We start from the raw sequence: 25,069 nt of genomic DNA on the forward strand, positions 1-25,069 counted from the left end.
TTGGCTCCTCCCTCCACCACAAACTGGTTTTTTGACTTGTGTCTTCTTCATAAGATGGTGATTTGAGTTGTACCCTCCAATGATATTGGTATTATAAAAACAGTGCATACCAAACTGCATGGTTAATACTCATTTATCACTATACTACAACTATAAAAAGGTCAGTATATTTTTACTAGCATAGTAGGAAAGATCAGTAATTCAATGATCTATGTCTGGTTTTGATGTTTAGTAAATAATTGAGACATAAACTTTTGAAAGTAGTGAAAAAATTATGTCAAGTCAAGTGAAAGTCATAGTTACTAGGGGTGGATTGTCATCAGTGATAAATCACTAGCAGTGGCAACCCTGAATGAAAGGGGATTTCTGGGGAACCGATTTCGAGAATGTTAATGAGAAGACAGATTTTGGGGGAAATCCCCAAAAATTCGGGGATAGTGGAAGCACTGGTATTTTTGAAAAAAATATGCCAACAAATTTTACTAGACCATGAAAACTGTCAAGTAGCATTGCTACTATGCTACCCCACTTTTTGCACGGCGGAGCACAACTTGTGTTTTGACAGCTTTTCTTTGAGCAAAAATTATTTTATATGTAAAAAGGGTATTTTCAGACAAAATCTGCCAACAAATTTGATACCTGCCAAGTAGCATTTCTATTTTGCTACCCCACTTTTTGCACGGCGGGTAACAAGTAAAGTTTAAGACGGAAAAACAATGACAAGGGAGAAAGATATGCAAAAGCAGGCACAGAACTGCAATACATGAATGATCAACACACACTATATTCTACTAAGTTGGTAGAGCCATCTAAGGATGGTTACTGGCTTCAACCCTTATTATCTAAAGCTTAGAATCTGTTCTACCATTTAAAATATCGATCTTTTGTAACATGGGGATAGTCCGACAACCCTGCCAAACTTCCCCCATGGGGGGCAAGTCCGACATGTCGGACTTTCCCCAGACGGTTTTTTTGGGGGGTAAGACTGACATCCCTCTTATCTCTTCAACTAATAACATTAGCTTGTTTTAAAAAATTAGAAAGATGCTCCTGGTCTTCTAGTTTCTAAGAAATGAAAAAAATTCTCCATCTCTCTTACCTTATAATCTGCATAAGTTACAGTAAAGTCAGTTACCTGTGTTCCTAAAAAACGCCATCCAAAAGATTTCTAAACCTTCTGAACAGAAGGCGTGCTAACTCTGCTGGAAGTTGATGGCACTATTGCCTACTGCTACTAATATGGAAGAAAATATGAAAGCCCCCCACAGATACAATGGACCATAGACAAATTGAAGGTCAGTGTCGGACTTACCCCACTGTTGAACTTTCCCTGATTCACACTAGCTATTTTGTTCGAAAAAGTCCAAAGATCATATAACAATGTTACTGGGCTGATACAACCCTCCAGAGCCTGGGATGAGGGTTTTAAGTTATACCCCAGGGGTATATAAGGTTTTTTTGGAAGGGGTGGCTGTATAAACTTTGGAGGAGGCTCAATTGATTAGAAATTAAAAGTTCTAGTTCCATTTTTTAGAGTCAAAATAGATTGTAGAGCAACTAGCTCCCCCTCCCATGCCCTCTTTTCCTCAAATGTATCAAATCAAAAATTTCAAATAGCCACTTTGTTCAAAATAGTCCAAAGTTCACATAACAATGCCTCTGGGGTTGACATAACCACTCAGGGGTAAAGGTTGTAAGTTATGCCCCATTGGAATATAAGGTTTTTATAGGAGGGGTGGCTGTATAAACTTTGAAGGAGGCTTATTTTATTGTAAATTGGAAGTTCTAGTTTGCTTTTTAAGAGTCTAAAGTGATTGGAGGGCAACTAGCCCTCCCCCCCCCCCCATGCCCTTTTTCCCCATATGTGTCTAGTTGAATTTTTGAGATACCCATTTTGATCAATATAGTCCAAAGATCATATAACAATGTCTCCAGGGTTGGCACAACCCCCAGGGCCTGGGGCAAGGGTTGTAAGCTGTGGCCCAGGTTGTATATGGTTTCATGGAAGGGGTGGATATATAAACTTTGGAGGAGACTCATTTGATTGAAAACTGAATGTTTTAGTTCACATTTAAGAGTCAAAAGTGACCAGAGGGCATCCATCCCTTCCTCCCCCCCCCCCTCTACATCCTTTTTCCTCAGATGGATCCAACCAAAATTTTAAGATTTTTGTTCAAAATATTTTGTTCAAAATAGTACTATTTAAATAAAACTATTTTGTTCAAAATTTTATTTTAGTACTATTTAAAATAAAACTATTTTGTTCAAAATAGTACAATGGCAAAATAACTATGCCTCTGGGGTTGACTATTCCCCCTATCTGGCCCATGGGGCACGGGCTATAAGTTCTGCTAGTTACCTATTGTTAACATATAAGGTTTGTTTAAAGGGATGGTTGTATAAACTTAAGAGATTGGTGGGCAACCAGTCCCCCTTTGCACCCTTTTACCCCAAATGGATCTTGATCAAAATTTTGAAATGGGAATGTTGAAAAACATGAAACTTTGGCAATCAAAAGCAAACAGAAATTAATAAAAAAAAAATCGAACAGAGAATTTTTTCAAAGAAAATAAATGCTATATTAAACTTAAGAACAGCAGAAATAAATTCGTATAATAATTCAAACTCAAAACCAACAGAAATTACTATTAAAGAATAAATGAAACCCAAAACAAACAGAAATTAAAATAAACAATCATAGCAAACATACATTCAATGGCTACTAATGTAAATGAATAAATAAATCTTAAAATGAGTATAATTTAAATTGAATGTGCAAATCAAGCTTAAAACAAACAAAAATCACTTCAAACAAGAGTTTGGCTACTGCCCCGTTTCCTAACTGTAACAGTCTAAAGCCTACTGCATTGTCAACACGTAACTGAAAACTATATGTGTCTTGAACAGTCTTGGAAATAACTAATAAAATGAAACTGAATATTTGTGTTTTGGGAAGAACAAATAAAGTTAAACTGAATATTTGATATATAATGATATTAATTGCTGAAAGCTTATCAGTTTAAGATTTTATTTTACTGCAATTTTTATTTTCAGTGTTGTAATAATTACAAAAGAAAATACATTTAATATAATCTGTTTTCAGTAAAGAGCCAATGATGCTGTAGGCTTTAAAGTTTTACAGTTAGGAAAGAGGGTTGTAGCCAACCTCTTGCTTGTAGTGAAAACTATTTGAGTCTTGAACAGTCTTGGAAAGAACTAATAAAGTTAAACTGAATGTTTGATAGAATTACATTATTTACTTATTTATAACCCACAATTGAACATTGAAAATAAGACTGCAGAATTGTGAAAAATAGAAAAGAAATAATTAACAGAACAGTATCATAATCAAAATATGTAATACAACACACAACAAAAAGACAACACAGCGTACAACAATAAAGAACAATATCATTATTAAGAGCAAACACAATCTAATTGGTATCATGGTGCAAAAGGCAAACTAGGGGGTTGGTAACAGAAACAGTGTTATTAGTATTTGCAATCATATTGGATGCCACACAGACTAGTTGTGTTCAAGCATTAGTAACACCATAATGAGAACAATATTTGTATTTTTAAACAGCTGGGTAAATACATCAGATATTTACAATATCTAAAGTAACCACTTCTAAGTCTCCATAAATCCTTTCTCCTCATTAGATGGTGGAATCCAGATAGGAAATTTACTGCTGAAGGACAAAAACTATTGTAAAGCCAAGCTAGACCCTTACAGTTATAACGCCCTCTATTTGGAGATATCTTACCATATGACACACAAATATTTTTTAATACATTAGAAATCAATTTTGGGCAGGTTTTTAGAAACTGACATGCAAAATGATATACCAAGCCATTTAAATTTAACCAAGCAAGGTAATGAAATTAAACCAAGGTCTAGTGGAGATACAGAAATTCTGCTATTAAAGCACAAAAACTTGTACTTTTTCATTTTTACTGGTAGGCCAATATCATTAAGTAAAGACAACAACTTATTGAAATTTTAAGCCAACCCTTGACAAGAAAAACTAACTAGACATCATCAGCATATGCAATATAACTTAAACCAATATCATGAAAAATACAGTAGGAGACAGATGTTTCAGACAAGCAGCAAGGACACATTTAAATATACAATCTAAAACACCTCCCTGTCTCACTCCTTTTCTAACTGCTACCAAATCATAAATATGTGTCAGCCACTTAATATGCACATAAGAATTTTCATGCAAATGTCACAATATAGAAATAACTGAACAAAATGACTCTGGAACAAGAAAGGGAATAGGAGGCCAGGGCATGAACAACATGTTGAAAGCCCTGGAAATATCTTTTGTGCAGCAATGCATTGAGCACTTTTGAGCAAAATCTTCCTTGAGCAACTGGCTAAGTACATGATATGCCTGAGGGCAGCCAGTCCCTCTTCTAAAACCTAGTTGAAAAGACAAAAAATCATACTTAGAAGTTATCTCAGGCAAAAGAATATACTCAAAAATCTTACTCATAAAACATACTAGAGTAATCAGTCTATAATTTGAACATAAATCTGGATCTTTAACTTGTTTAAGTGTAGCTATGACACTACCAAAAAGAAAACCATCAGGAACCAAAGATTAAGCTATACAAATCAGAAACAATAATTGCAGGTGGTTCAACAATAATGGGCAATTATAAGATTGCCCATTATTGGAAATTATACAATTTCCAATAATCCAATAAGGAATTAATACAATTAATTCCCAAAGCATGGACCATCATAGTCAGGAGAATTTGAATTTTTACTTTCTTCAGTGTCCATTGTAAATCAGTCATACTTACCACAAGAACTCTATGTTGGCGAATAGACTTTGGCAGGACCAAACTAAGTAGACTGTAAAAATGTTTGGGAACACACTGATTAAATACAAAAAATACATCAAAATAATGGCGTACAAAATTCAAAAGGTTTAATCCAAACTGGACAAGGGGAGTACACTTACTGCTATTGATGACTCTATTCCAAGTCTTTTTACTATTTGGAGCATCCCATTCTTTGAGCCTTGCATTACATAAGCTCATCACTTCAAGATTTTATTTCACTGTAGTTTTTATTTTTAATGTTGTAAACTTGTAATAAGTACAAAATAAATATTTGTAATATAATATGTTTTCAGTAAGGGCCAATGATGAAATAGGCTTTGGACTTTTACAGTTAGGGAAGGGGGCAGTAGCCAAACTCTTATTTGTGATAATTTTTGTTTGTTTTAGGCTGGGTTTTTATATTCAGTTTAAGTTTGACTCGTTTTAAGATGTATTTATTCATTTATATATTAGTACCAATTGTATATGTGTTTGCTATGATTGTTTATTGTATTTCTGTTTGTCTTGGGTTTCATTTATTCTTTATATTAATTTATGGTTGTTTTGAGTTTGAATTATTATAGGAATTTATTTCTGCTAATCTTAAGTTTAACATAGCCTTAGCTTTTCTTTAAAAAACTTCTTTTTCATAAAGATTTTTTTTTAATTAATCGCAAACAATATCTAGCATAAGGATTTCTAAGTCTTTGATGACATAGTTGTACCTGATTGAACAAGATTCAACTTGACATGAATAATGTCTAATACTGGTTTTATCTACATTTAAATCTATAGCATTTCCTTCTGACCACTGTGAAAGCACATCAACATCATTTTATCAAAGTAATGTGTCAGAATTGCTTTCAACTTTTCTATACGGTACAGTTTAATATTGTCTACAAAAAGCTTAATGCTCAAATTTTCAATTACAAGAGGCAAATCATTCACAAACAAACATAACAAAATAGGACCATGTCACCTTCCCTGTGGACACACCACTGACAACCTTGATCATCAGAGAGGTTGCCAAACCAAAAAAATTGAACTGAAATCTATTTGTCAAATGATCCTTTATCCAAGACACAATATGTGGTTCAAGCTTACAAGTTTGGTACTTAGCAATCACATCTTGAAAATAATCAAATAATGCCTGCTGGTATACTTTTGCATATTGTGGATGGCTAGAAAGTTTGGAATGGGCATAATTGATTGCAAATTTTTAATTCTAATCCTATTTTTGTGGATCCTTCTGTTTTCTATTTGCCCCCTGTCCAGGGGGGTTTTAAGGCTCATTTTATTGGGGGGGGGGATCTTCGTAATTTTACCAAATTGCTACCTATCAAGAATTTTGCTAAATTTTGGCCGATTTGGCAAAATGTCAGCCGAAATTTTTGTCTTCGGCGAAAATTTTACCATATGCCAAAAAAGTTGGGTGGGGGCGCCCCCTCCCTCGGCACGCCCCTGCCCCTGTCACCATCTCACCCTTGGTATTGGGTCTAAATTTTGAGATAGCTGTTTCACTCAGAATAGTCTCAAGGTCCAAAATTTGGCTATAAAGGGACTTGAAACATGCAGTCAATCTAGGCGGATAAACTGGCCCAATTCCTGATTTAGCATATAAACACACACCCCTCCCCCTTACTATCTACTACTAGCTTTTTAGCAGAAAGATAGAGATGGGGTACATTGTTTACAGCAAGGTGTCTTGTTTAATTTGAAAGCAAGAATGATGGTTTTCATAGATATAAATTGTTTCTTTAACCTTTTCATGAAACTGCTCAGATCTGTTTTAAAATTTTTGGCCAAGTGTCTTGGGTAAATAAGACTGAATGAGGAGTTATCCAAAGGTATAAATCACTTTTGAGACCTACTATCAACACAAAATTGGTCATACCTACTTGGAATTTCATAAATGCATGGCTCTAGGTAAGGAGACTTCCCCAAGGAATTTGTGACTGGTAGCTCTTATGGTCCAAGCACTAGTAGGCTCCAAAGATGGTGATTTTCCAAAACATAAAAGTTAGAAGCTTGTTAGCAGCTGTAGTGTAAGGCTATTTGATCTAAAAATATCTTGGAAAATCTCTTTGGATGTAAGTTCCTGCCTACTATTTTCTAATTAAGCCTCAGCAACTTAAGCTCAAGCTTTTGTCTGTTATGGAGTTGTTGCCACCTGTTGGCTTGACATCTGTGCTGCCTTGCAACTTGGACCAGAGCTACCTCTTGGTTGACTCCATGCCTCCTTTTCATTGTATTTTGTCATGATTATGTTGTATGGTTGGAGGCACACAGTGGCCCCTTCAACACAAACCACCAAGTTCAAGTGCCTTATGAATTCTAACTCATGTATTCTTGTTTTGGCCTTGTTGTATAAAAGGGGTGGCTTTAGAAAATTATAGGGCTCTTTTGATTGTAAATCACAAGGGGTTTCAAGGTTCAAAATTGATCAAAGGGCAAATAAGTGTAGACATAACAACATGTGGAATCTAAATTTACACAAGCGTTTTCATTCTTTTTTTTCAAGGGGTTATCACGCACAACAGATGGTTGTAAGAAATTGGGAAAGAGCTTAATCTGTCACAATATTTTGAGTTTTAGTACTGTTCTAAAGGCTAAATCTAGTTGAAGGGCAACCTAATTACCCTTCAACGTGGTGTGTACCCCTTTCCCACCCCTGTATGGCATCAGATAAAATTCAAAACAAGTATTTTATTCAGAATGGTTAAGAAGTCCAAGATATGCCTTAGGGGTGAAGTGACAATTTCAACTACGTCGGTGAACAATTGACAATGCAAATAGTCCATAAGAAACAGATTATGTGCAAAAACAAGCTAAGTCCTGAAGCAGACTATGTAATTTCTTAATAGTGTTGTGAAATGACTTGTGCAAAAATAAGCTCGGTTGTGATTCATTGCAAAATGGGCACATCCCTGAATTGGTGCAAAAAGCAAGATAAGTTCTTTAGTTGTGGGATTCAATAGTATTTTCACAGACTGACTTAATATGAAGATAAACTAAGTCCCAACTCACTGCGAAACAGCCTTAGTAGTGACTTGGTGCAAAAACGAGTTAAGATTTTATGGAAATTTTTGATTATGTACTCAAATTTCTTGTAAACTTTAAGCCATGATCTAATACTTAAGCTAGTAAGCGAAAAGGGTTTAAGTAATGGTGTAGGCTTTCCGACAATTAACGGACATTAAGTCTAAGTCAATTAGAAAAAGACACATGCAAATTGATTTGTCAAAGACATTTGAAACTTCTTCCAATTTATGTATTAAGATAGAAAATGAGTAGAAATAAGGATATATGATAAGTGAAACTCAAAACAAACAGAAATTAGAAAGAATGAATAGGTAAAGCCTAAATAAACCTAAATTTACCAAAAATAGCAGTTGGACTGCTCCCTTCAAACCACCCTTAAGACAAGAACTTCATTGATGCTTTCTAAGCTTTATTTAGGTATCAGTTGTTCCTACACTTTGAACAAGTTAGAATTAACAAAAAACACGATGACGAAAAAGTATTCTTTTAAAATAGTAAAGTAAAATTTAGTATTACAAGTGTATTTATTCTAACAAATTATCTGTTATTTTTCATAAACTTAATTAGTAGCCTATTGTAATTATTTCGTGGTTATGACAAAAAATAATAGCTGTCCAAAACATATGTTGTTTCCAGTTTGGCTCAATCTGTTCTACTAAGAACTCTAGACTTCACTAGAGTCTGGCTCAGAAACCACAAGGCAGCATGAAATATGATCTGCAGCTGTGAGATATCAACTAAATAAAATTAGAAGACTTTATCCAGTCTACATGAAAACCTAAAAAAATTTGGGCTTAAAAGTTTGTACCAGTCAGTGGAAAGTGGAGTAAAAACTTAAAGATGTGCTGTCTTTGACATTTTAATGTGACAACCTTTGTCCAAATACGTATGGTAAGCCAGGTCTGGAAAAGATACGTGAGTTTGCTCTATTTGGCACTGTTATGACCAGAGAGATTACAGAAGACGTTGGAGTTGACAGTGTACAGAAGATGGAAAAGAGAAGGATGTTTTTTTAAAGATCTGGAAGGAAGACTCCTGAATTGTTATATAGAGGAAAATTTTAAATACATTATTTGTTTGTCATTATCAATGCAGTGCAAGTGAGTTGTTGAATAAATAATGCCTCCAAAACAAATGAAACTTTAATTTCATTTTGTTTGACACAATGGCATGCTTTGTTTAATTTTGCAAAGCTTTCTAGTATGTTCACCAAGTTAAATTCTGGATGAATAGCAATTATGATGGTAAAAAAAAGACAATGGACTTTAAGTCATTAGTAGGAGCTTGCAGAGCCCCTCTACCTCCTAAATTCAAATAACTACGTATAACATGTGCGCACAGGCACTGGCGTTTTTAGCATTGGTGCCACCCACAGTGGACCCAGAAAGTGCTGCCCTTTTCCAGAATCCATAAAATAATTCCTTCCTCTCCTTCACTGCTCTGTTCCAGCCTTGAGATTATTTGTACTGCATAATGGTAACATTATTGACACAGTCATTGAAACTATACTACTGAGGAAACTCCAAAGGCTCAAATGGTCCTTCTTTTTTAACTTTAGAGACTGGTTCTGAGAAGCATTGGTGAACGTCCATAGTAGCCTCCTCTTGGCTTGACGTCTTTTTTGCTTATGTTCACAAAATTATTACCTTATTCCAATGCAAAATATAGATCCATGAGGTTAGAAAGGTTTAAGAAAGAGAATTTGCTGCCTATTGGGAGTGTAAGGTACAGGGTCACCACTTATTGGTGCAAAAATGTTGCTCTGCCACTAACCCCTTGTCGGCCCAAATGTTAGTGGGATTCCCGCGCTTACTCCAACGGTTCTGTATCTATCGGGTATGTCAGTGCCCGATTTACAATATACCCTGCCTTAGGGTACGATAGCGTGATCGAATGGTCCCAGGGGCCACTTTAAGGCCAAGGGTTACCGGTAATATTTCTAACTATCTCCTTGGACTCTAACTAGGCTAAAAAGTTAAAGATTATATAGTATAACAAAAGTCTTACTGTATTCAGTCACGCTACAAAAGGAACTCAAACGGAATTAAAGACAAAACTCTTACAATTAACGAATTCACTTTAAGACGCGCGCGGGCACGCTCACCTCTGACCAAAGGCGATGAATGGCTGAATAAAATTAGACTCAGCATCCTTTGAAGCTTTTCAAGCTGTATGAGTCATCGCTCAACTGGCTTTTTCAGACACTCGCTTATTAGTGGATTCTTCAGACATCGTAATAAAAGCTTTCCCGGGATTTAGATATTTAACATAATGAAGTTAAATTTATAAAAAGGACATTTTTCTGAAACAAAAGGGACCAAAGGTCCCACCACTGCCCAGGTCCAGAATTTCTTGAAACCTGGAAGTCATTTTCAGTAGTATCCTCTAAAGGGGCATGAATATTTCTGTTGTCGGCTCCTGTTTGTATGTCGAATTGGACTTACAGACTATTTAATAGATTGCAGTTCACTCTTTCTCCTCTGCTATGACCCAATTTCTGTGTCAAGCACTTCACAGGGATTTTTGGCAAAGTTAAGCCCCTCACAGGCAGGGGCGAATCTCCAGCGTTTTTTTGTGGGGGGGGGGCAAGAGCGGTCCATATCCAGATAGTCAAACGGCATAAGATGTATAATGATTTTTTTCCACGTTATTGTGGGGGCAGTTGCCCCCTCATGCCTCCCCCAAACGACGCCCCTGCTCACAGGTCTTATTTTCTCATTTGTTTTGAAGTATCCCTGTACGGCACCTATTTTCGGAAGCACAGTCGCTATTATATTTAAGATGATTTCTTAAATTTTAGCTTTGATCTTTATTTTCCTGCAAAAACCTTGTTTTTTTTATTTATTCTTTTGAAAACTTAGTTTTGACATTTGAAGGCTTGATAAGCAAATGAGTTTATTCCTGCTCCTATTCCTATGGCATATTTTCAACAGTTTTGCATTGTAAATGTTTTCCAGTCAATTGGTTAGCATTATAGTAAACAAATGTGTGGTAATGTGATCAATTTGTTTTCATTTTAATGTGAAATAAATTTCCCCCTTAAGAGAGATTAGCTGTTGCTCTCACAACTCTCTGCTCTCAATTCTGCATTGACATTTCACTTTAACCAGAATAAAAAATCTTCAGTGGTTTAAAATATTCCTCTCTGTCTTAGCTTTGTCCTACCAGACTCTTGTTTGCAGTATGTTTATAAAAATTGTTTATTTGTGCAAAAACTGCTTTCGTGTCTTGGTAAAGAATTACCCACTGCGTAATAGTATGTCCTTGGAGATATTTATTATAAGGCATTTCAAAAGTTTTTCAATCATTTGCTGTGTCAATGGCATTTGCCTAATGGCATTTGGCCCCCTGTAGTTTTGTAGAACAATGCCCAAATGGCGAACTTTGCTGCAATTTTATTTCTTTTTCTTTTCTTTAATTTGCCTTAGAGAATGCTTGAACTGTAAACTTTTGTTCAAATAAGCCCTCTCCAATTTCCCTATGATTGATAAGTGATCCAATACAATCATTACTAGGAAAAATAAATAATAGATAAGTTTCCATAATCATCCTTTTGAAGGGAAGTGCAAAATTCTGTATAACATTTTTTTTTTTTTTTTTTTTTTTTTTTGGATTGAGTGTTAAACTAGTTTAGTAAGGCTATCAAGAATACTGGATTTCTTGGTGTAGTTTTCATCAAGATTTCTTTTAGAGGTTGCATCCCTCTTTTCTAGAATAATGCACATTTTATGTGTTAATATCTTTTAATATGTAGCTTTGAACTTAATGAATTTAGAATCAGAACAAACAGTCTGTTCTCTTGTGTAAATCTTGTTTTCAAACTTCTGTTTCAAACAGGTTTTGCTTATCAAACAGTTCGTGGTAACGAACTGTAAGTAAGGAGCGACCCGGCTCAATGGTAACCAAACCTCTAAAAAACGGAATTTTGATACCAATAGATGCATCAAAAGACTCAGATTTTAATGCTGATTTCAAATATATAATTTTCATCAAGTTTAGTCTTACTAATCAAAAGTTACGCTGAGAAAATTTGGCTGATTTTCGAAAAAAGGGGGAAAGACCCCCTAAAAGCTATAGCACCTTAATGAAAATCACACCGTCATATTCAGCGTATAAGAGAACCCTACTGTAGAGGTTTCAAGCACCTATCTACAAAAATATGGAACTTTGCATTTTTTGCCGGAAGAAAGATCACGGATGCATGTTTTTTTTTTTTTTTTTTTTTTTTTCAGGGGTGATAGTATTGACCCAGTGGTACTAGAATATCGGGGGAGGGCTCATTGTAACGGAAATTAAAAGTTCTAGTGCCCTTTTTAAGTGACCAAAAAATGGAGGGCAACTAGGCCCCCTCCCACGCTCATTTTTTTCCCAAAGTCACCCGATCAAAATTTTGAGATAGCCATTTTGTTCAGCATGGTCGAAAATATGATAACTATGTCTTTTAGGATGACTTAATCCGCCGAAGTCTCTGGGGGGAGGGCTGAAAGTTATGAACTTTACCCAATGTTAACATATAGTATTGGTTATTGGGAAGTATACAGACGTTTTCAGGGGGAGTTTTTCTGGTAGGTCGGGGGGGTGGGTGGGTGGGTCGGGAATTATATGGGAGTATCTTTCCATGAAGGAATTTTTCATGGGGAAGGGACGTTGCTATGAAGGGGGCGCCGGATTTCCCATCATTATTAAAGAAAAAGATCAGAAATTAAATAAAAAAGTTTTTCAACTGAAAGTAAGGAGCAACATCAAAACTTAAAACTAATACTACTACTACTAACAACTCACCGCAGCACCAAGCCGCCTGAGGCTAACACAGCTACGCACGCTCCTCCTCCATCCCAATCTATGCAAAGCCTCCGTTTTACACCCTCCGACGAAGTTCCTATTTCCTTTCAATATTTTTTTGTGACCTCCTCCCACCCCTGACGAGTACGATCTGCTTTCTGTTTAGCCGTAAACGGTTGGTTAAAAAGGACGACATTCGGCAATACTCCATCTTTCGTCCGCTCAATGGGTCCTAAACACATCACCCATTGTTTCATTGCAGCCATAGTGAGCAATCCTCCGCCCCGCTGCTCTCCTAGCCAGGTAATCGAAATTTAACTAGTCAGACAGGACCCCAGAACAGTCCTTACGCAGCTTATCATGTAAACATCCAGAAAATCTTCCTTCGCTTTTCTGAGAGTCCATGCTTCACAGCCATATTTGACCACTGTCATCACTGTAGCTTCTAAGATTATAATCTTGATTTGCAGACTTATCTTCCTATTCTTCCATATTTTTTTTTAACTGTGAAAAAACACCCTGAGCCTTGGCTATTCTATTTTTAACATCTTCACTACTCTCACCATCTTTACTAATAATACTACCAAGGTAAGTTAAGCTGCCCACCTGATCAATCTTTTCATTACCTAACCTCACCTTTTCATCTTCACTTATTCCTAGCCTCAGTGACCTAGTCTTTATAACATTAATTTTCAAACCAATTTTAGCACCCTGAACTCGCAAAACCTCTTAAACTTCAATAACTTTGCTCATACTTTCATCTAGGATGCTTAAACCATCAGCATAATCCAAGTCCAGGAGACTTTTTCCTCACCATTTGATTCTGTGGTCTCCCATTGCCTTTCTTGTGCTCCTTAAAACAAAGTCCATCAAAATAATCCATATAAAGCGGGATAGAACACAACCCTGCTTAACTCCTGATTTAATACAAAACCAGTTGCTAACCTCATTTCCTACTTTAACCGCAGCAGTGTTATTCTCGTACATAGCACTAATCACTTTAATATATTTGTCTGGTATACCGTACAAGGATAAAATCTTTACTAAAGCTCTTCTATCAACGGAGTCGAATCCTTGCTCATAATCTTTAAAACCGGGGACCAAAGGTGTTTGAAAACTCAGGCACTTCTCAATTATTAGCCTAAGAGTGAAAATTTGGTCGACACATCTTTTCTACCATTTCTAAAACTGCACTGTTCGTCTCTTAAAACTTTGTCTATGGCTTCCCTCAGTCTAAAAAGTATCATATTACTAAGTAATTTGCTACCTACAGAGACCAGACTAATGCCTCGATAATTATCACACTCACTTTTATCACCTATCTTAAAAAGCGGCTTAATTAAGGTTTTCCTAAAATCGTTAGGTACTTCCCCTTTTTCAAAAATCATATTCATAATCTTCAATAACTTATTTCTAACCTCAGAGCCACCATATTTAAGAAACTCATTTACCACCCTATAAGCACCTGGAGCCTTGTTATTCTTTAATTTTTTTAGTACTGTTTCTAATTTCTACTCACCGAAGACCTCGTCTTTCGAATCCAAGGCCTTGCCAACTTCTTCTTTTTCCTCTATATTTTTTCCTGGAGCTCTTTATCGGTTAAGCAAGTTCTCAAAGAATTTGATCCGGCTCGCTTCAGTTTTTTTCTTATAGCTAATTACGACCCAATTCCAATCTTTAACTTTAGTATTCAACTGTTCCTGGAAAGTTTCTCTCTAATTCTCATCCTGGAGTCTACCAACACCATAACTTCGCGGGAGGTAGTTACCCTTCCAAAATTTCAGCTTTAAATTAACCCTTGACACTACGAGATGGTGCTCTTTACTCTTAACATCAATAACAGCACTCCTATATACCCTAGTATCTTGTATTGATCTTGCCAGTCTTCGGTTTACAATAATATAATCAATAAGGTTAGCTGTCCTATCATCATGTAAATACCATGTTAACTTATGAGCATTGTATGACCAAAAAGTTTATTATTTATACGTAGATTGTCATGCCTACGAAATTGCAAAAATTTGTGACCATTACTGTTTTCTTTTCCTACACCAAATTTACCTTGGCTGGGATACCATCTATCCCTATTTCTACCAACCTGGGCGTTAAAATCTCCCAGTAATAATATCATATTTCTACCTCGGACCTTGTCTATTTGCTCCTGTAACTGTAAGTAAAATTCATCTGAGGCACTAGTATTTCCGTCAGTCGGATCTGCAGTGGCGCATATTGCTATGACTGATACCCTGCACTTCTAGTCATAAAATGAGCGATTAGCATTCTATTATTAATACCTTTCCAACCTAAACAAAACTTAGCAGCTTCGTTATTCATCATGAGCCCTACTCCCTGTCTATGTACCCCATCCTTCCTGCCTGAGCAAACATATTCTAAAGCACCTAATGTCATGCTTCCTACCCCTTGGATAAGAGTTTCTGAAACTCCTATTAAATCCTGTTCGAATTGTCTGAATTTGTCAGTCAGAATGTCGATACGATAGTTATTTTTAACGTCAAAAATATTCCAAATTCCAATTTTCATGTTTTTTAAATAATTGAAATTATTTTGGCCTCAGGAAAGGCATTGGTCCCGGATACTAGTGCAGGATGGGGACCAACACATCTTCTCAAGTCTACACCAAAGCGATTAAGCCGGCTTAGAACCGGACAGCAAGAAGTCCCTGGGACCTCCATGAATGGAGGCTTTGTGCAATCCTGGGCCCATCTTGGTCACAACATGGTTTTCAGTACTTGGTGCTGCTCTTCTATCAACAAGAGTTGAAGTCCTGCACAGACAGTCTCAAGCCTCTTACCTCTTACTATATTCATAACTAAAAGTATTATTCTACTATGGGGAGGCAGCCAATAATAGATAAATTAGCTAGGAAGAGGTTTTTCAGCCCAAATACGCCCATCAAACATAACAAGCCTAGAAAACTGTTCCATTAGTCAGAAACCCGTGCGAATGCTGTGTCGTTTACTTGGCTTTTATTTTCCTCGAGAGGCGCCACTCCTCAAGTGGGAATAGAGTTGACCGCAAGGTCCCCAGTCTTGCAGGTGCCCCGAAAAGGTCGAGGCAGCCCTTTGCAGAGGCAGTTGTCCATAGATCTGGATCTTACGCCCTGCCAAAGTTGAAAATATTACGTATATGATTTGGTTCACCCCCTAGTCAATACCTTGCTCTTTAAGCGAAAGATTTTTTAGTACTTTCATAAGAGATATTTATTCTAATTATCGGTCTTTTTGATTAAGGGGTCATTTTTAAAGAATTGGAACAAAATTCAAACTTCAGCTTTAAGAGAAAGGTATTGACTAGGGGCCAACCCCCTAATATACGTATTGAAAATCTATGAATATAGAAGTTCGTTACGTAAGTTAATTCGTAAGTTACGTATATTTATTACTAATAAAAACGTTCGTAAATAAAATTAAACAAGTTTCGAGAAAGCCATTTAACCAAATAAAAGTCAAATTAATATGCAAATTATTCATGTACGGTGAGCCAATGTCAAAACCTGCTTTAATTCAAAAACGTTCAAAAATTAAATAAAAAAAAAACGAGTTTTTTTTAACTGAAAGTAAGGAAGGACGTTAAATTTAAAACGAACAGAAATTATTCCGTATATGAAAGGGGCTGTCCCCTCCTCAACGCCTCGCTCTTTACGCTAAAGTTTGACTTTCTCACAACTCTATTTTTTTAAACAATTAAAAACTTTAGCGTAAAGAGCGAGGCGTTGAGGAGGGGACAGCCCCTTTCATATACGAAATAATTTCTGTTTTTTTTAAGTTTTAACGTCGTTCCTTACTTTCAGTTAAAAAAAACTTGTTTTTATTTATTTATTATGAAGTTGGACTGATGTGTACTTACTCTTCATTACCATAGACAGCTTGATTAGTCAAGAGGCTAAGTGACATCAATAACGTTTTTCTAGTTAAATTAAAAAGATAACTTGAAATCTTTGTTACTAGAGTATGTAACTATAGTTTATGAAAGTAATAAAGATAGCTAAATTCCTTTTTAAATTATATTCTGTCATTCCTTAATTGCTTTTGATGTATATGATTCTTTAGTGTGTGTTTTCATTATGTACTTTTCCATTGGATTTGCTTTTTGTTTGTGCTTGCATTTATTAAATGTGACTGAGTCTCAGCAAGAACTATGTGCTGGGATATACACGCGAGGTTTAGGCATTGATGATCACAGTACTAATAGGGCTGCACACAGAAATTATGAAGTAAAGTTGAAAACGGACCAAACTAAGAATTTGTGGACAGATCTTATTAAAGTTCTTGCTTTGAAAGCTTAAAACAACATATTGCTAAATACACATGAATGTTGACTCTGACGGGATGACAAAGAAAGAGAACTACTTAAAACTTGGTGGAGGAACTAGTTCCTGTTATAAATTACACACATTTGTTGTTAACTTCAATGCATATTGTGAATTGGGATATTATCAGACTTGTTAGACTTGGAATGAATTGATGCAAATGAAACCACATGCAAGTTTAGTATATCCTGTAATATATGCTTGATACATAATTTTAGTTTTTTTCTTTGTGTGGAGGGAGAGTAAGATTAAAGATTTGTTTTATAGGGGAAATGTGCAAGAAACCAATATTAATCTCTTATAATAGCTTTCTCTTGTTTGAAGAGACCTTTTTCTTATTTCTTTTTATCTCAAGGAGAGTATGTCCTGAATGGTGTCTGTGGTATATTCAAGATAAACACTGGAATTCAATAGTTGAATCTTGTCTTTATTTGTTGCGATTTTGGCAATTATGTCGTGAACGTGTACTTGAAGACAGGTTAAACAGTTCTGGGCATAAAAGGAATTTTACTGGAGGGGGGGGGGGCAAAGGTAAATTTAGTTAATTTGTAGCCACTATTTCATACATTTGCTTTGGAGGGGAGGCTTTTACCCCACTCTGTTTACATAAGCACACTTGTGTGCATGGAGGGGGACCTCTTTTTACTTTTCGTTTGTTTGCTTTTTAATACCCTACATGTTTTCCCTTGCCAATGGCTTATTCTGCTCGAAATACTTGAGCTGTTACTTTTGTTTTACCCACTTAACGAATTAATTTATGGATGCGTGACATTAGATATAGAACGAATTGATGCAAATGAAACCACTTATACATGTAATATGTCCTTAATATATACCCCATAGATGTAATTTTGGTTTTTCCATTTGTACATAAGGAGATCAAGAGTCAATATCTATTCTATGTATGAAATATTGCATAAAGCCCATAGGTTTTCCATTTTTTAAAAAGCTTTCCCTCTTTTGCAAGTATCGTTTTTTGCTGATATTTTTTAACTTGGGAGGAGGGGCATCACCCGTGTGGTGCCCATTATTATATTAAACATGATTTTTAATGATATTTGATTGTTAAATGCTGTTTATCTGTGTTAAATTTGCCGATTGTTCAGAGGTTTTGGATTCAGGTGAAAAGGGGACTTCATCTCCTGCTCTGTGGGCACATGCATTTATACACACAGAGAGGTAATGGAGGAAACCCCCTCTCAAATTTGGTCCAAGGCAAAGCTGAAATAGCCCAGGTATTTCATTCTAAGCACTCTTCACCAATAGTGTTTTTGCCCCCTGATAATAATGCTTTACCAACGGCTTTGTCTCTTCAAAGAACTAGCAAACATCAATCAGCTCCACACAAAGATATACAGAGCTGTAGCAAATTTCACCCCCTCCTGTACTCCATATATTCAGCCAATGACGTAAGACAGGTTCAGTGGGCTAAAATCTGTTCAGTCATGGTATTTAAATGTTATTGCAAAGACAGTACCCAAAAGGTAGTTGTATGATATTTTAGGTGAACCGTACTCTTGGAGAAGAGGGATATGGAAAAAATGGAAGAAAGGAAAATTTACTTCAGAAGAACTATAATTCCTTTTGTATGTGTAGAAATTCAGTCCTTTTTTTGAGGGATGTGAAAGTGTATCTACTAATGAATGATGTTATTGACCTATAAGACTGAGGTCCTAAGATCTACAGATAATCACCTGGCCTGCTGGATTATTTGAAATCTCAGAGCTTAATATGTTTTGACAGAGTAGCGTCACATTAAGACATTGTTCTATTCGTCTTAAAATGAATTAATGCAATTTTGAATTCATTGGTTCTAATATCTACGTTATTTCAGGATGCCAAAAACCAAACGATGGAGTATTGAAACAGTCCCAGTGGAGTCAGAGATTCTTGCTGACATGGGTGTTGTTCCAGTTAGTGATGATTCGTGTGACTCTGCAGATCCTGCACCAACCCCTCCAACATCATTCCCCTCACCTGCTGAATTTCATAATAATAATGGGAATGATCCAGCTGATATTGAAAATCCATATTCACTAATAAGCCTGGCAATGGATAGTAGTGAACAAGTACCTGGAAGCTATTGTGGCTATAAAAAACGTAAAGTATATAGTGAGAGTGAAGGGGGATTCCTGAATCTATCAGATGAGCTAATGATTTATATATTTTCCCTCTTGCCTAAACCTTGTCTTGCAAAGTGTCTATCTGTCTGTAAAAATTGGAACAGGCTTGCTTCTGATGAATCCCTATGGCGAAAAGTTGATCTTAGCAGCAAAATGCTGAAACCTCAGCATTTTGGTATTGCTCTAGATCGAGGTGTGCATTATGCTCGTTGTACAAGGATACATGTCCAGGATCCAGCATTTAAATTCATTCCAAATTTTCTGCCACTTATCTACTTAGATTTAACAATGGCTACTATATCAGTTAAGTCACTGAATCAAGTGCTCTTGGCATCAAGGAGAATAAAAAAATTGAGTTTGGAACATTGTACTCTGAATGATGAGTCATGTCAAGCTATTTCAAATATGAAAAATCTTGAAACATTAAATCTAGCTATGTGTTATGGTCTGATGGGAATTGGACTTAAAACTATTGTCGAAAATTGTAAACATTTGGAAGCTTTGAATATAGCTTGGACTGGACTGTCGAAATTCTCACTGGATTCTCTATTTGTCAGTTTACCCAATCGATTACGTCGACTAAATATAAGTGGATTCAGACATGAATTAACAAATGAGCATATCGAAAGTCTATGCATAAAATGTCCTAAGCTATTTGAGCTTGACATAAGCGATGCTATTAATATTACAGAAGATTCAATTGACGCTATTGCTAAGTCCTTACCTTCACTAGAATATCTAGCAGCTTCCCGCTGTTATAACATACCAATAATGGCCTTCACTCACTTGCAACTCTGCAAAGCTTTGAATCATTTAGATCTCTTTGGAAATTGGAATGCTAGAAATTTGGAGCTTTTGGAAAAGATGCTGCCAAAAGTAAAGTTTAGCATGTTTAAGTTTTCCAGTATTGCCAGACCAACGGTTGGTTTGAGGAGAACTAGCATTTGGGAAGTCCGTGTTCGTTCATAACTCTATGTCCTTGGCTGACTTTATCATTTGGTTGACCTAGTTTAACTAATCAACGAGGACATTTTTTTTTATAAAATGGCCCAGTTTAATTGCGTTGTTTATATTTTTTCTTAAAATTAGATGGGATTAGCATAATCCATGCTTTACTGCTATTATTCTCTGGCACTAGTGATGCTAATAAGTCATTAACTTTTAAATAATAAAAAAAGAAGTAGGGATACCCTGCAGAATTGTGTAACAAATTCTGATTAAGCTTTTTGTGTTAAAAACTCTGTATGAACAATTGATTTGAGGATTGCTTGAATTATTGTCCTATTATTAATGCTGATTTTATAATTATCTTTGTTAATTTCAGAAAAAACTTAGATCTCCATCTGCATTAATGTTAGGGTCTGCTGTGTGTCTGTGTATTCTAAAAAGTGGCGTTGCAATCTTGAGCTCCTGAACACATTTTGCCGGGGGAAGGGGGGGGGTTACTAAAGTTGAAAGAGGAGGAGGCAAACGTTTGAAAAAAAATATTTTGTGGCAGAAAAGTATAATTTTTTTGTAAATATTGCGAAGTTTCGTATTTTTTTTTTCGGTCTTCCAGGATGAGACTTGCTAAATTTACTTATTTTTTCTTCAAAGCACTAATAAGTTGTTTGGTGTCTTTCCTTTTCATCTTACTGACTCGTTTTGTTAAAGCCTTATAGAACTTGAGAGATACGTGCAAATGTGATTCTTTTATTATTATTTTCTAACAGTTAAAAAAAAATACAGTAAACAATTCCTTTCGAAACACTAAAAGTTTTGTTTTTCTCAAAGAAGATGGAAGGAGGGACAGTCCCCTTCTTTGTGGTTGCCCATGGTTGCAGCCTATGTCTCTGGGTGTTGGTGAAACTAAAGGCGGTCTGAAGCTATCCCACCAAAGATCTATAGGCTCCTCCACTATTACAAGGTGAAGGGGTATCAGACGGTTTTTCCTCCTCCCCTGTAAGAATATGCATTCTGCTACCTTAAAAACTGTGTGTCTGAATAACCCAAGTTTTACTAAAATTCCTTTTTCTGGAGGTCTTTTTTAGCTTCGTGTGGACTCCCCCCCCTCCACACACACAAAAGAAAAGAAGCGGTCTTTCTGGCTTAGAACTTGTATTAGATTTTTCTAGATTTGCTCCAGTTAAGTCTTGGTCTATAAAATTTGGTTTTTCAGAAACTTAGAGGAAACTAGTGTACTAATAGATTCTAAAGCTAGTAGCTCTGATCTTACTGAGCTCTACGTTGCCATTTAAACAGTATAGGGGCACGAACAGAGCTCTTTCTCAACAAGTTATGCAAGAAATACACATTACAAGTTTATTCCCCATTATTGGTGCTAGCAAGACCTAGGTATATCACTAGTATCACCACTGGTGCAAATAAGCCCTATGTTGAAATAAAGAAGTAGAATATTAAGTAACATCCTATTTCTTAGGGAAATTGTTCATCAAGTTTCATCAAAATCTCTTATTTAAAAAGTGATAGTGTATTATATTATTTGTGACTTTTTTCAATTTACTCTATGTTAATAGTGTCCAAACAGCTATCTCTGAAATCTCGTTACTGTAACTATGGTTTTATTTGTGGGCGTGGGGTGTTCGAAGATTTAAGGGGTAGGGTCTGATCATGGAAAAGATCATTACACAGCTAAATAGTATTTTTGCACAATTTGTTTTTTACATTTCAAGGGTCCAATTTGGGGTCCTATACCTTTGGGTATGGCGTTTTCGGCACTTTTTATTTTCTTAACGTCGTTTTATCTGCTGTCTTATGGACAAAACTCAAAAGATTCAACCAATTGAGTACCCTGTTCTCCAATGCTTTGTTGAAACAAACAGTTTGTTTAGGTTTTTCATTGTTTGTTTAGGTTTCTGTTCTTTCTGTAAAACTCCAAATGAAAACAGAGCTTTGGGTTCTCTGTTAATTTCAGTAAGCTATATTTTATTCAGTATGTATATATGCTAATGTTTAATTTTTTCTAAAGTTAAATAGTCACGTGGCAGACTATGTGTATTTTCATTACCTGTTTTTAAATTATGCAACTTAAATAGATTGGATTTCTATCAGCTAGAAACCATCACTTGGAAGACGCAAAAAGAATCAACATACAACTTTTTGTATTTAAATACATGAACTATATAAAAGAGACAATCTATAAGTATTAAGTAACAACTAATTTGGTAAGTCGTAAAGTTGGTTGTAAAATCGAAATATTTCGCAGTTCATTTGTCCAAAATCAGAACAGTTATCTACATTTTTCACGGTTTGACTTAGATTGATTATACCATTTTTTTTAGATTAATGAGTATATGCATATATATTGCTGCTTTGTTCGCTCGAAGCTAGCAGATACTGTTGAAATGCATGTCAAACGAAGGTAAAACAGTATTAATTAAACTTATAGTATGGGAAAGCACATGCAAATTAATTATATTATATCTTTTAGACTATATAACGGTTTTATAGGTAACTTGGTAAAGTTGACTCCAAAATATTTAAAACGCTTCTGACTATTATTTGATAATTTATTGGGCATGTCATGTAATGCAAATCAGAATATAGTCTAATTCGTTCGCACAAAAATCAAAACTATATCTATATTTTTCATGGTTTTGAATAAACCAATTATTTTCTTCATTTTTTGGAGCATTAATGCCTCCCAGCTATCTCATTTTTTAACTCAATTGTAGTTAAACTTTGCAATACAGATGCATGCCAAACAAAGGTAACTGCTATTATTATAGTTAACAAACCAAAAGTCATTCAAAATTCTTTTGCCTGGTATGTCATCTAATTAGGATGCAAATCGGAATACAATCCAATCCGTTCGCTCAAAAATAAAAATTTAACCTGTATTCTTCAGGGTTTTGAATAATGCAATTATGCTCTCATTTTTGTAAGATCAGTGCCATATAGATATCTCTTTTTTACCTCAATTGCTGTTGACCTTTACAATGCAGATACATGCCAAACAAAGGTAAATGCTGTTATTGCAGTTAACAACCCAAACGTCATTCAAACTTCTTTTGCCAACTTTCGTTTGGCACATAATTTGACGGGAAAATATTGGAACTATTGTATCTGTAATTATATATGCGAGTAAATCAGCATTGCAGTATCAACTAAGACAATATATGTATTTTCCTTGTTAATTTGTCAAACATGAATTTTGCAGCTGATGTGTTTTGATTCTGGACTGCTGCATTTGTTACTGTTGTGTACCGTGATACTTTTCGATGTTGACCTTTTGATACATATAGAAAAAAATGTGATTATTAAGTTGCTTTTGTAATTCTGCTATCTGAAATAGTTTTGTTGGATTGTAGCGTATACCGTTTGCGTTGTAGCTTAATAGAAAATTTGTATTGATTAATTAAATACAGTTTTTCACTAATTGTATACTATTTTACTCCTTTAATCTATACGAGGGACAGTTGTCACCTTAAAATCTCGAATGAGAACCCAAGGATTTTGCTTTGGAGTAGGGAAGCGGAATAAAGTCCTTATCTGTATGGGATATGAGATTTTAAAATAAACATGACAATAATTTTTGTCAATTTAAATTTTAGGGTTATAGACTATTAAGTTTTAATAATATACCCGAACAACTAGCAGCTCAGTGCCATAGTCGCTCACAATCATAAGTTCAAAACTAAAGAACTAAGTCATCAAAGAAAGATATTGTCAAACAGCAAAGCCTTATCCAGAATTTTGTTTCGTTAGGGTTCAACTCTGGAAATAGTCTTTCTATGGGCATTGTACAGTATAATAAAAGTCCACATACTTTCTTCTATTTGTTTTCATATAAAAGAAGGGTGATTATCCCCTTCCACTGTTTATAATCTTTTGGATCATTAATAGATTTCTAACAATTGAAGAGGAGATTGATTCATGCGTTAAGTCAAACTTAATTCTATGACAAAATAGGTCAGAAATAAAACTATTCATTTCATCAGACAGAAAAAAAAACCTGAACTCCTGATGTTTTTTTTTTTTGAGAACTAAGCAAAAACTTTTTTATATATATTAATCTGAGAGAAGTAAGATGTTCGCCAAATTTTGTTTCTGAAATCCTTTTCTGACAATGTCGGTAGAGAGTCTACGATTGAGTACGAGTCGCAAAATCGATGTTGGCTGCAGATTTTTGATGGGAATGGAGTTGAAATCTATACACAATTATAACCGATAATAAATGGTTTGATAATACTGAACATTCCAATATATATATATATATATATATATATATATATATATATATATATATATATATATATATATATATATATATATATATATATATATATATATATATATATATATATATATATATATATATATATATATATATATATATATATATATATATATATATATATATATATATATATATATATATATATATATATATATATATATATATATATATATATATATATATATATATATATATATATATATATATATATATATATATATATATATATATATATATATATATATATATATATATATATAGGCTTATGTCTAAAGGGACCGATATTAAAACTTCAAGAAAACAGGAAATACTACGTGTATGTAGCGGGAGGGGGTTTTCTTCATTGAATAGCTGTCTTTAATTTTTTTTTTCTATCTTTTTTTTGCGCTGTACACACTATATGAAACAGAAGGGCTGAAATTTGCTTATTCAAAGATTGTCTTAAAATGTTTTTAGTTTAGCTTTTGCATTTCCGAATTAAGTGGACATTATGTTTGTATTTTTGGAAGTCAAACCATTAGAGCAAAGATTAAGAGTAGCTGGAAACCTATTTTAAGAATTTTTAAACCAAAAAGCTTACTACTAAAATGCTTAACTGTGTTGTACGAGTAATAGGGTATGTTATTTTTACCAGAACTCACAACTTCTGGCTCGCCCGCGAATCTAGATGGGGTAAGATCTAATGAAACTATTTTATCAGACAACAGAAATAGG

At 34.9% G+C, this 25,069-nt stretch overlaps 2 protein-coding genes across 2 annotated transcripts in view; both read left to right on the forward strand.

Moving 5' to 3' along the window:
- The window catches only part of LOC148941438 (rab-like protein 6), a 121,692-nt gene that overhangs the window by 15,341 nt on the left and 81,282 nt on the right, over positions 1-25,069 (forward strand). The gene's annotated exons all lie outside the window — the stretch shown is intronic.
- Skp2 (S-phase kinase-associated protein 2) lies at positions 3-23,493 on the forward strand. Its single transcript, XM_089104650.1, has 2 exons — positions 3-160; positions 18,828-23,493. Exon 2 carries the CDS (start codon positions 18,829-18,831, stop codon positions 20,083-20,085), a length of 1,257 nt encoding a protein of 418 aa, XP_088960776.1. The 5' UTR covers positions 3-160; position 18,828; the 3' UTR covers positions 20,086-23,493.

The sequence above is a fragment of the Artemia sp. Qi Xiang Cuo genome, chromosome 18 (genome assembly GCF_049724085.1).
Source record: "Artemia sp. Qi Xiang Cuo chromosome 18, ASM4972408v1, whole genome shotgun sequence".
Lineage (NCBI taxonomy): Eukaryota > Metazoa > Arthropoda > Branchiopoda > Anostraca > Artemiidae > Artemia > Artemia sp. Qi Xiang Cuo.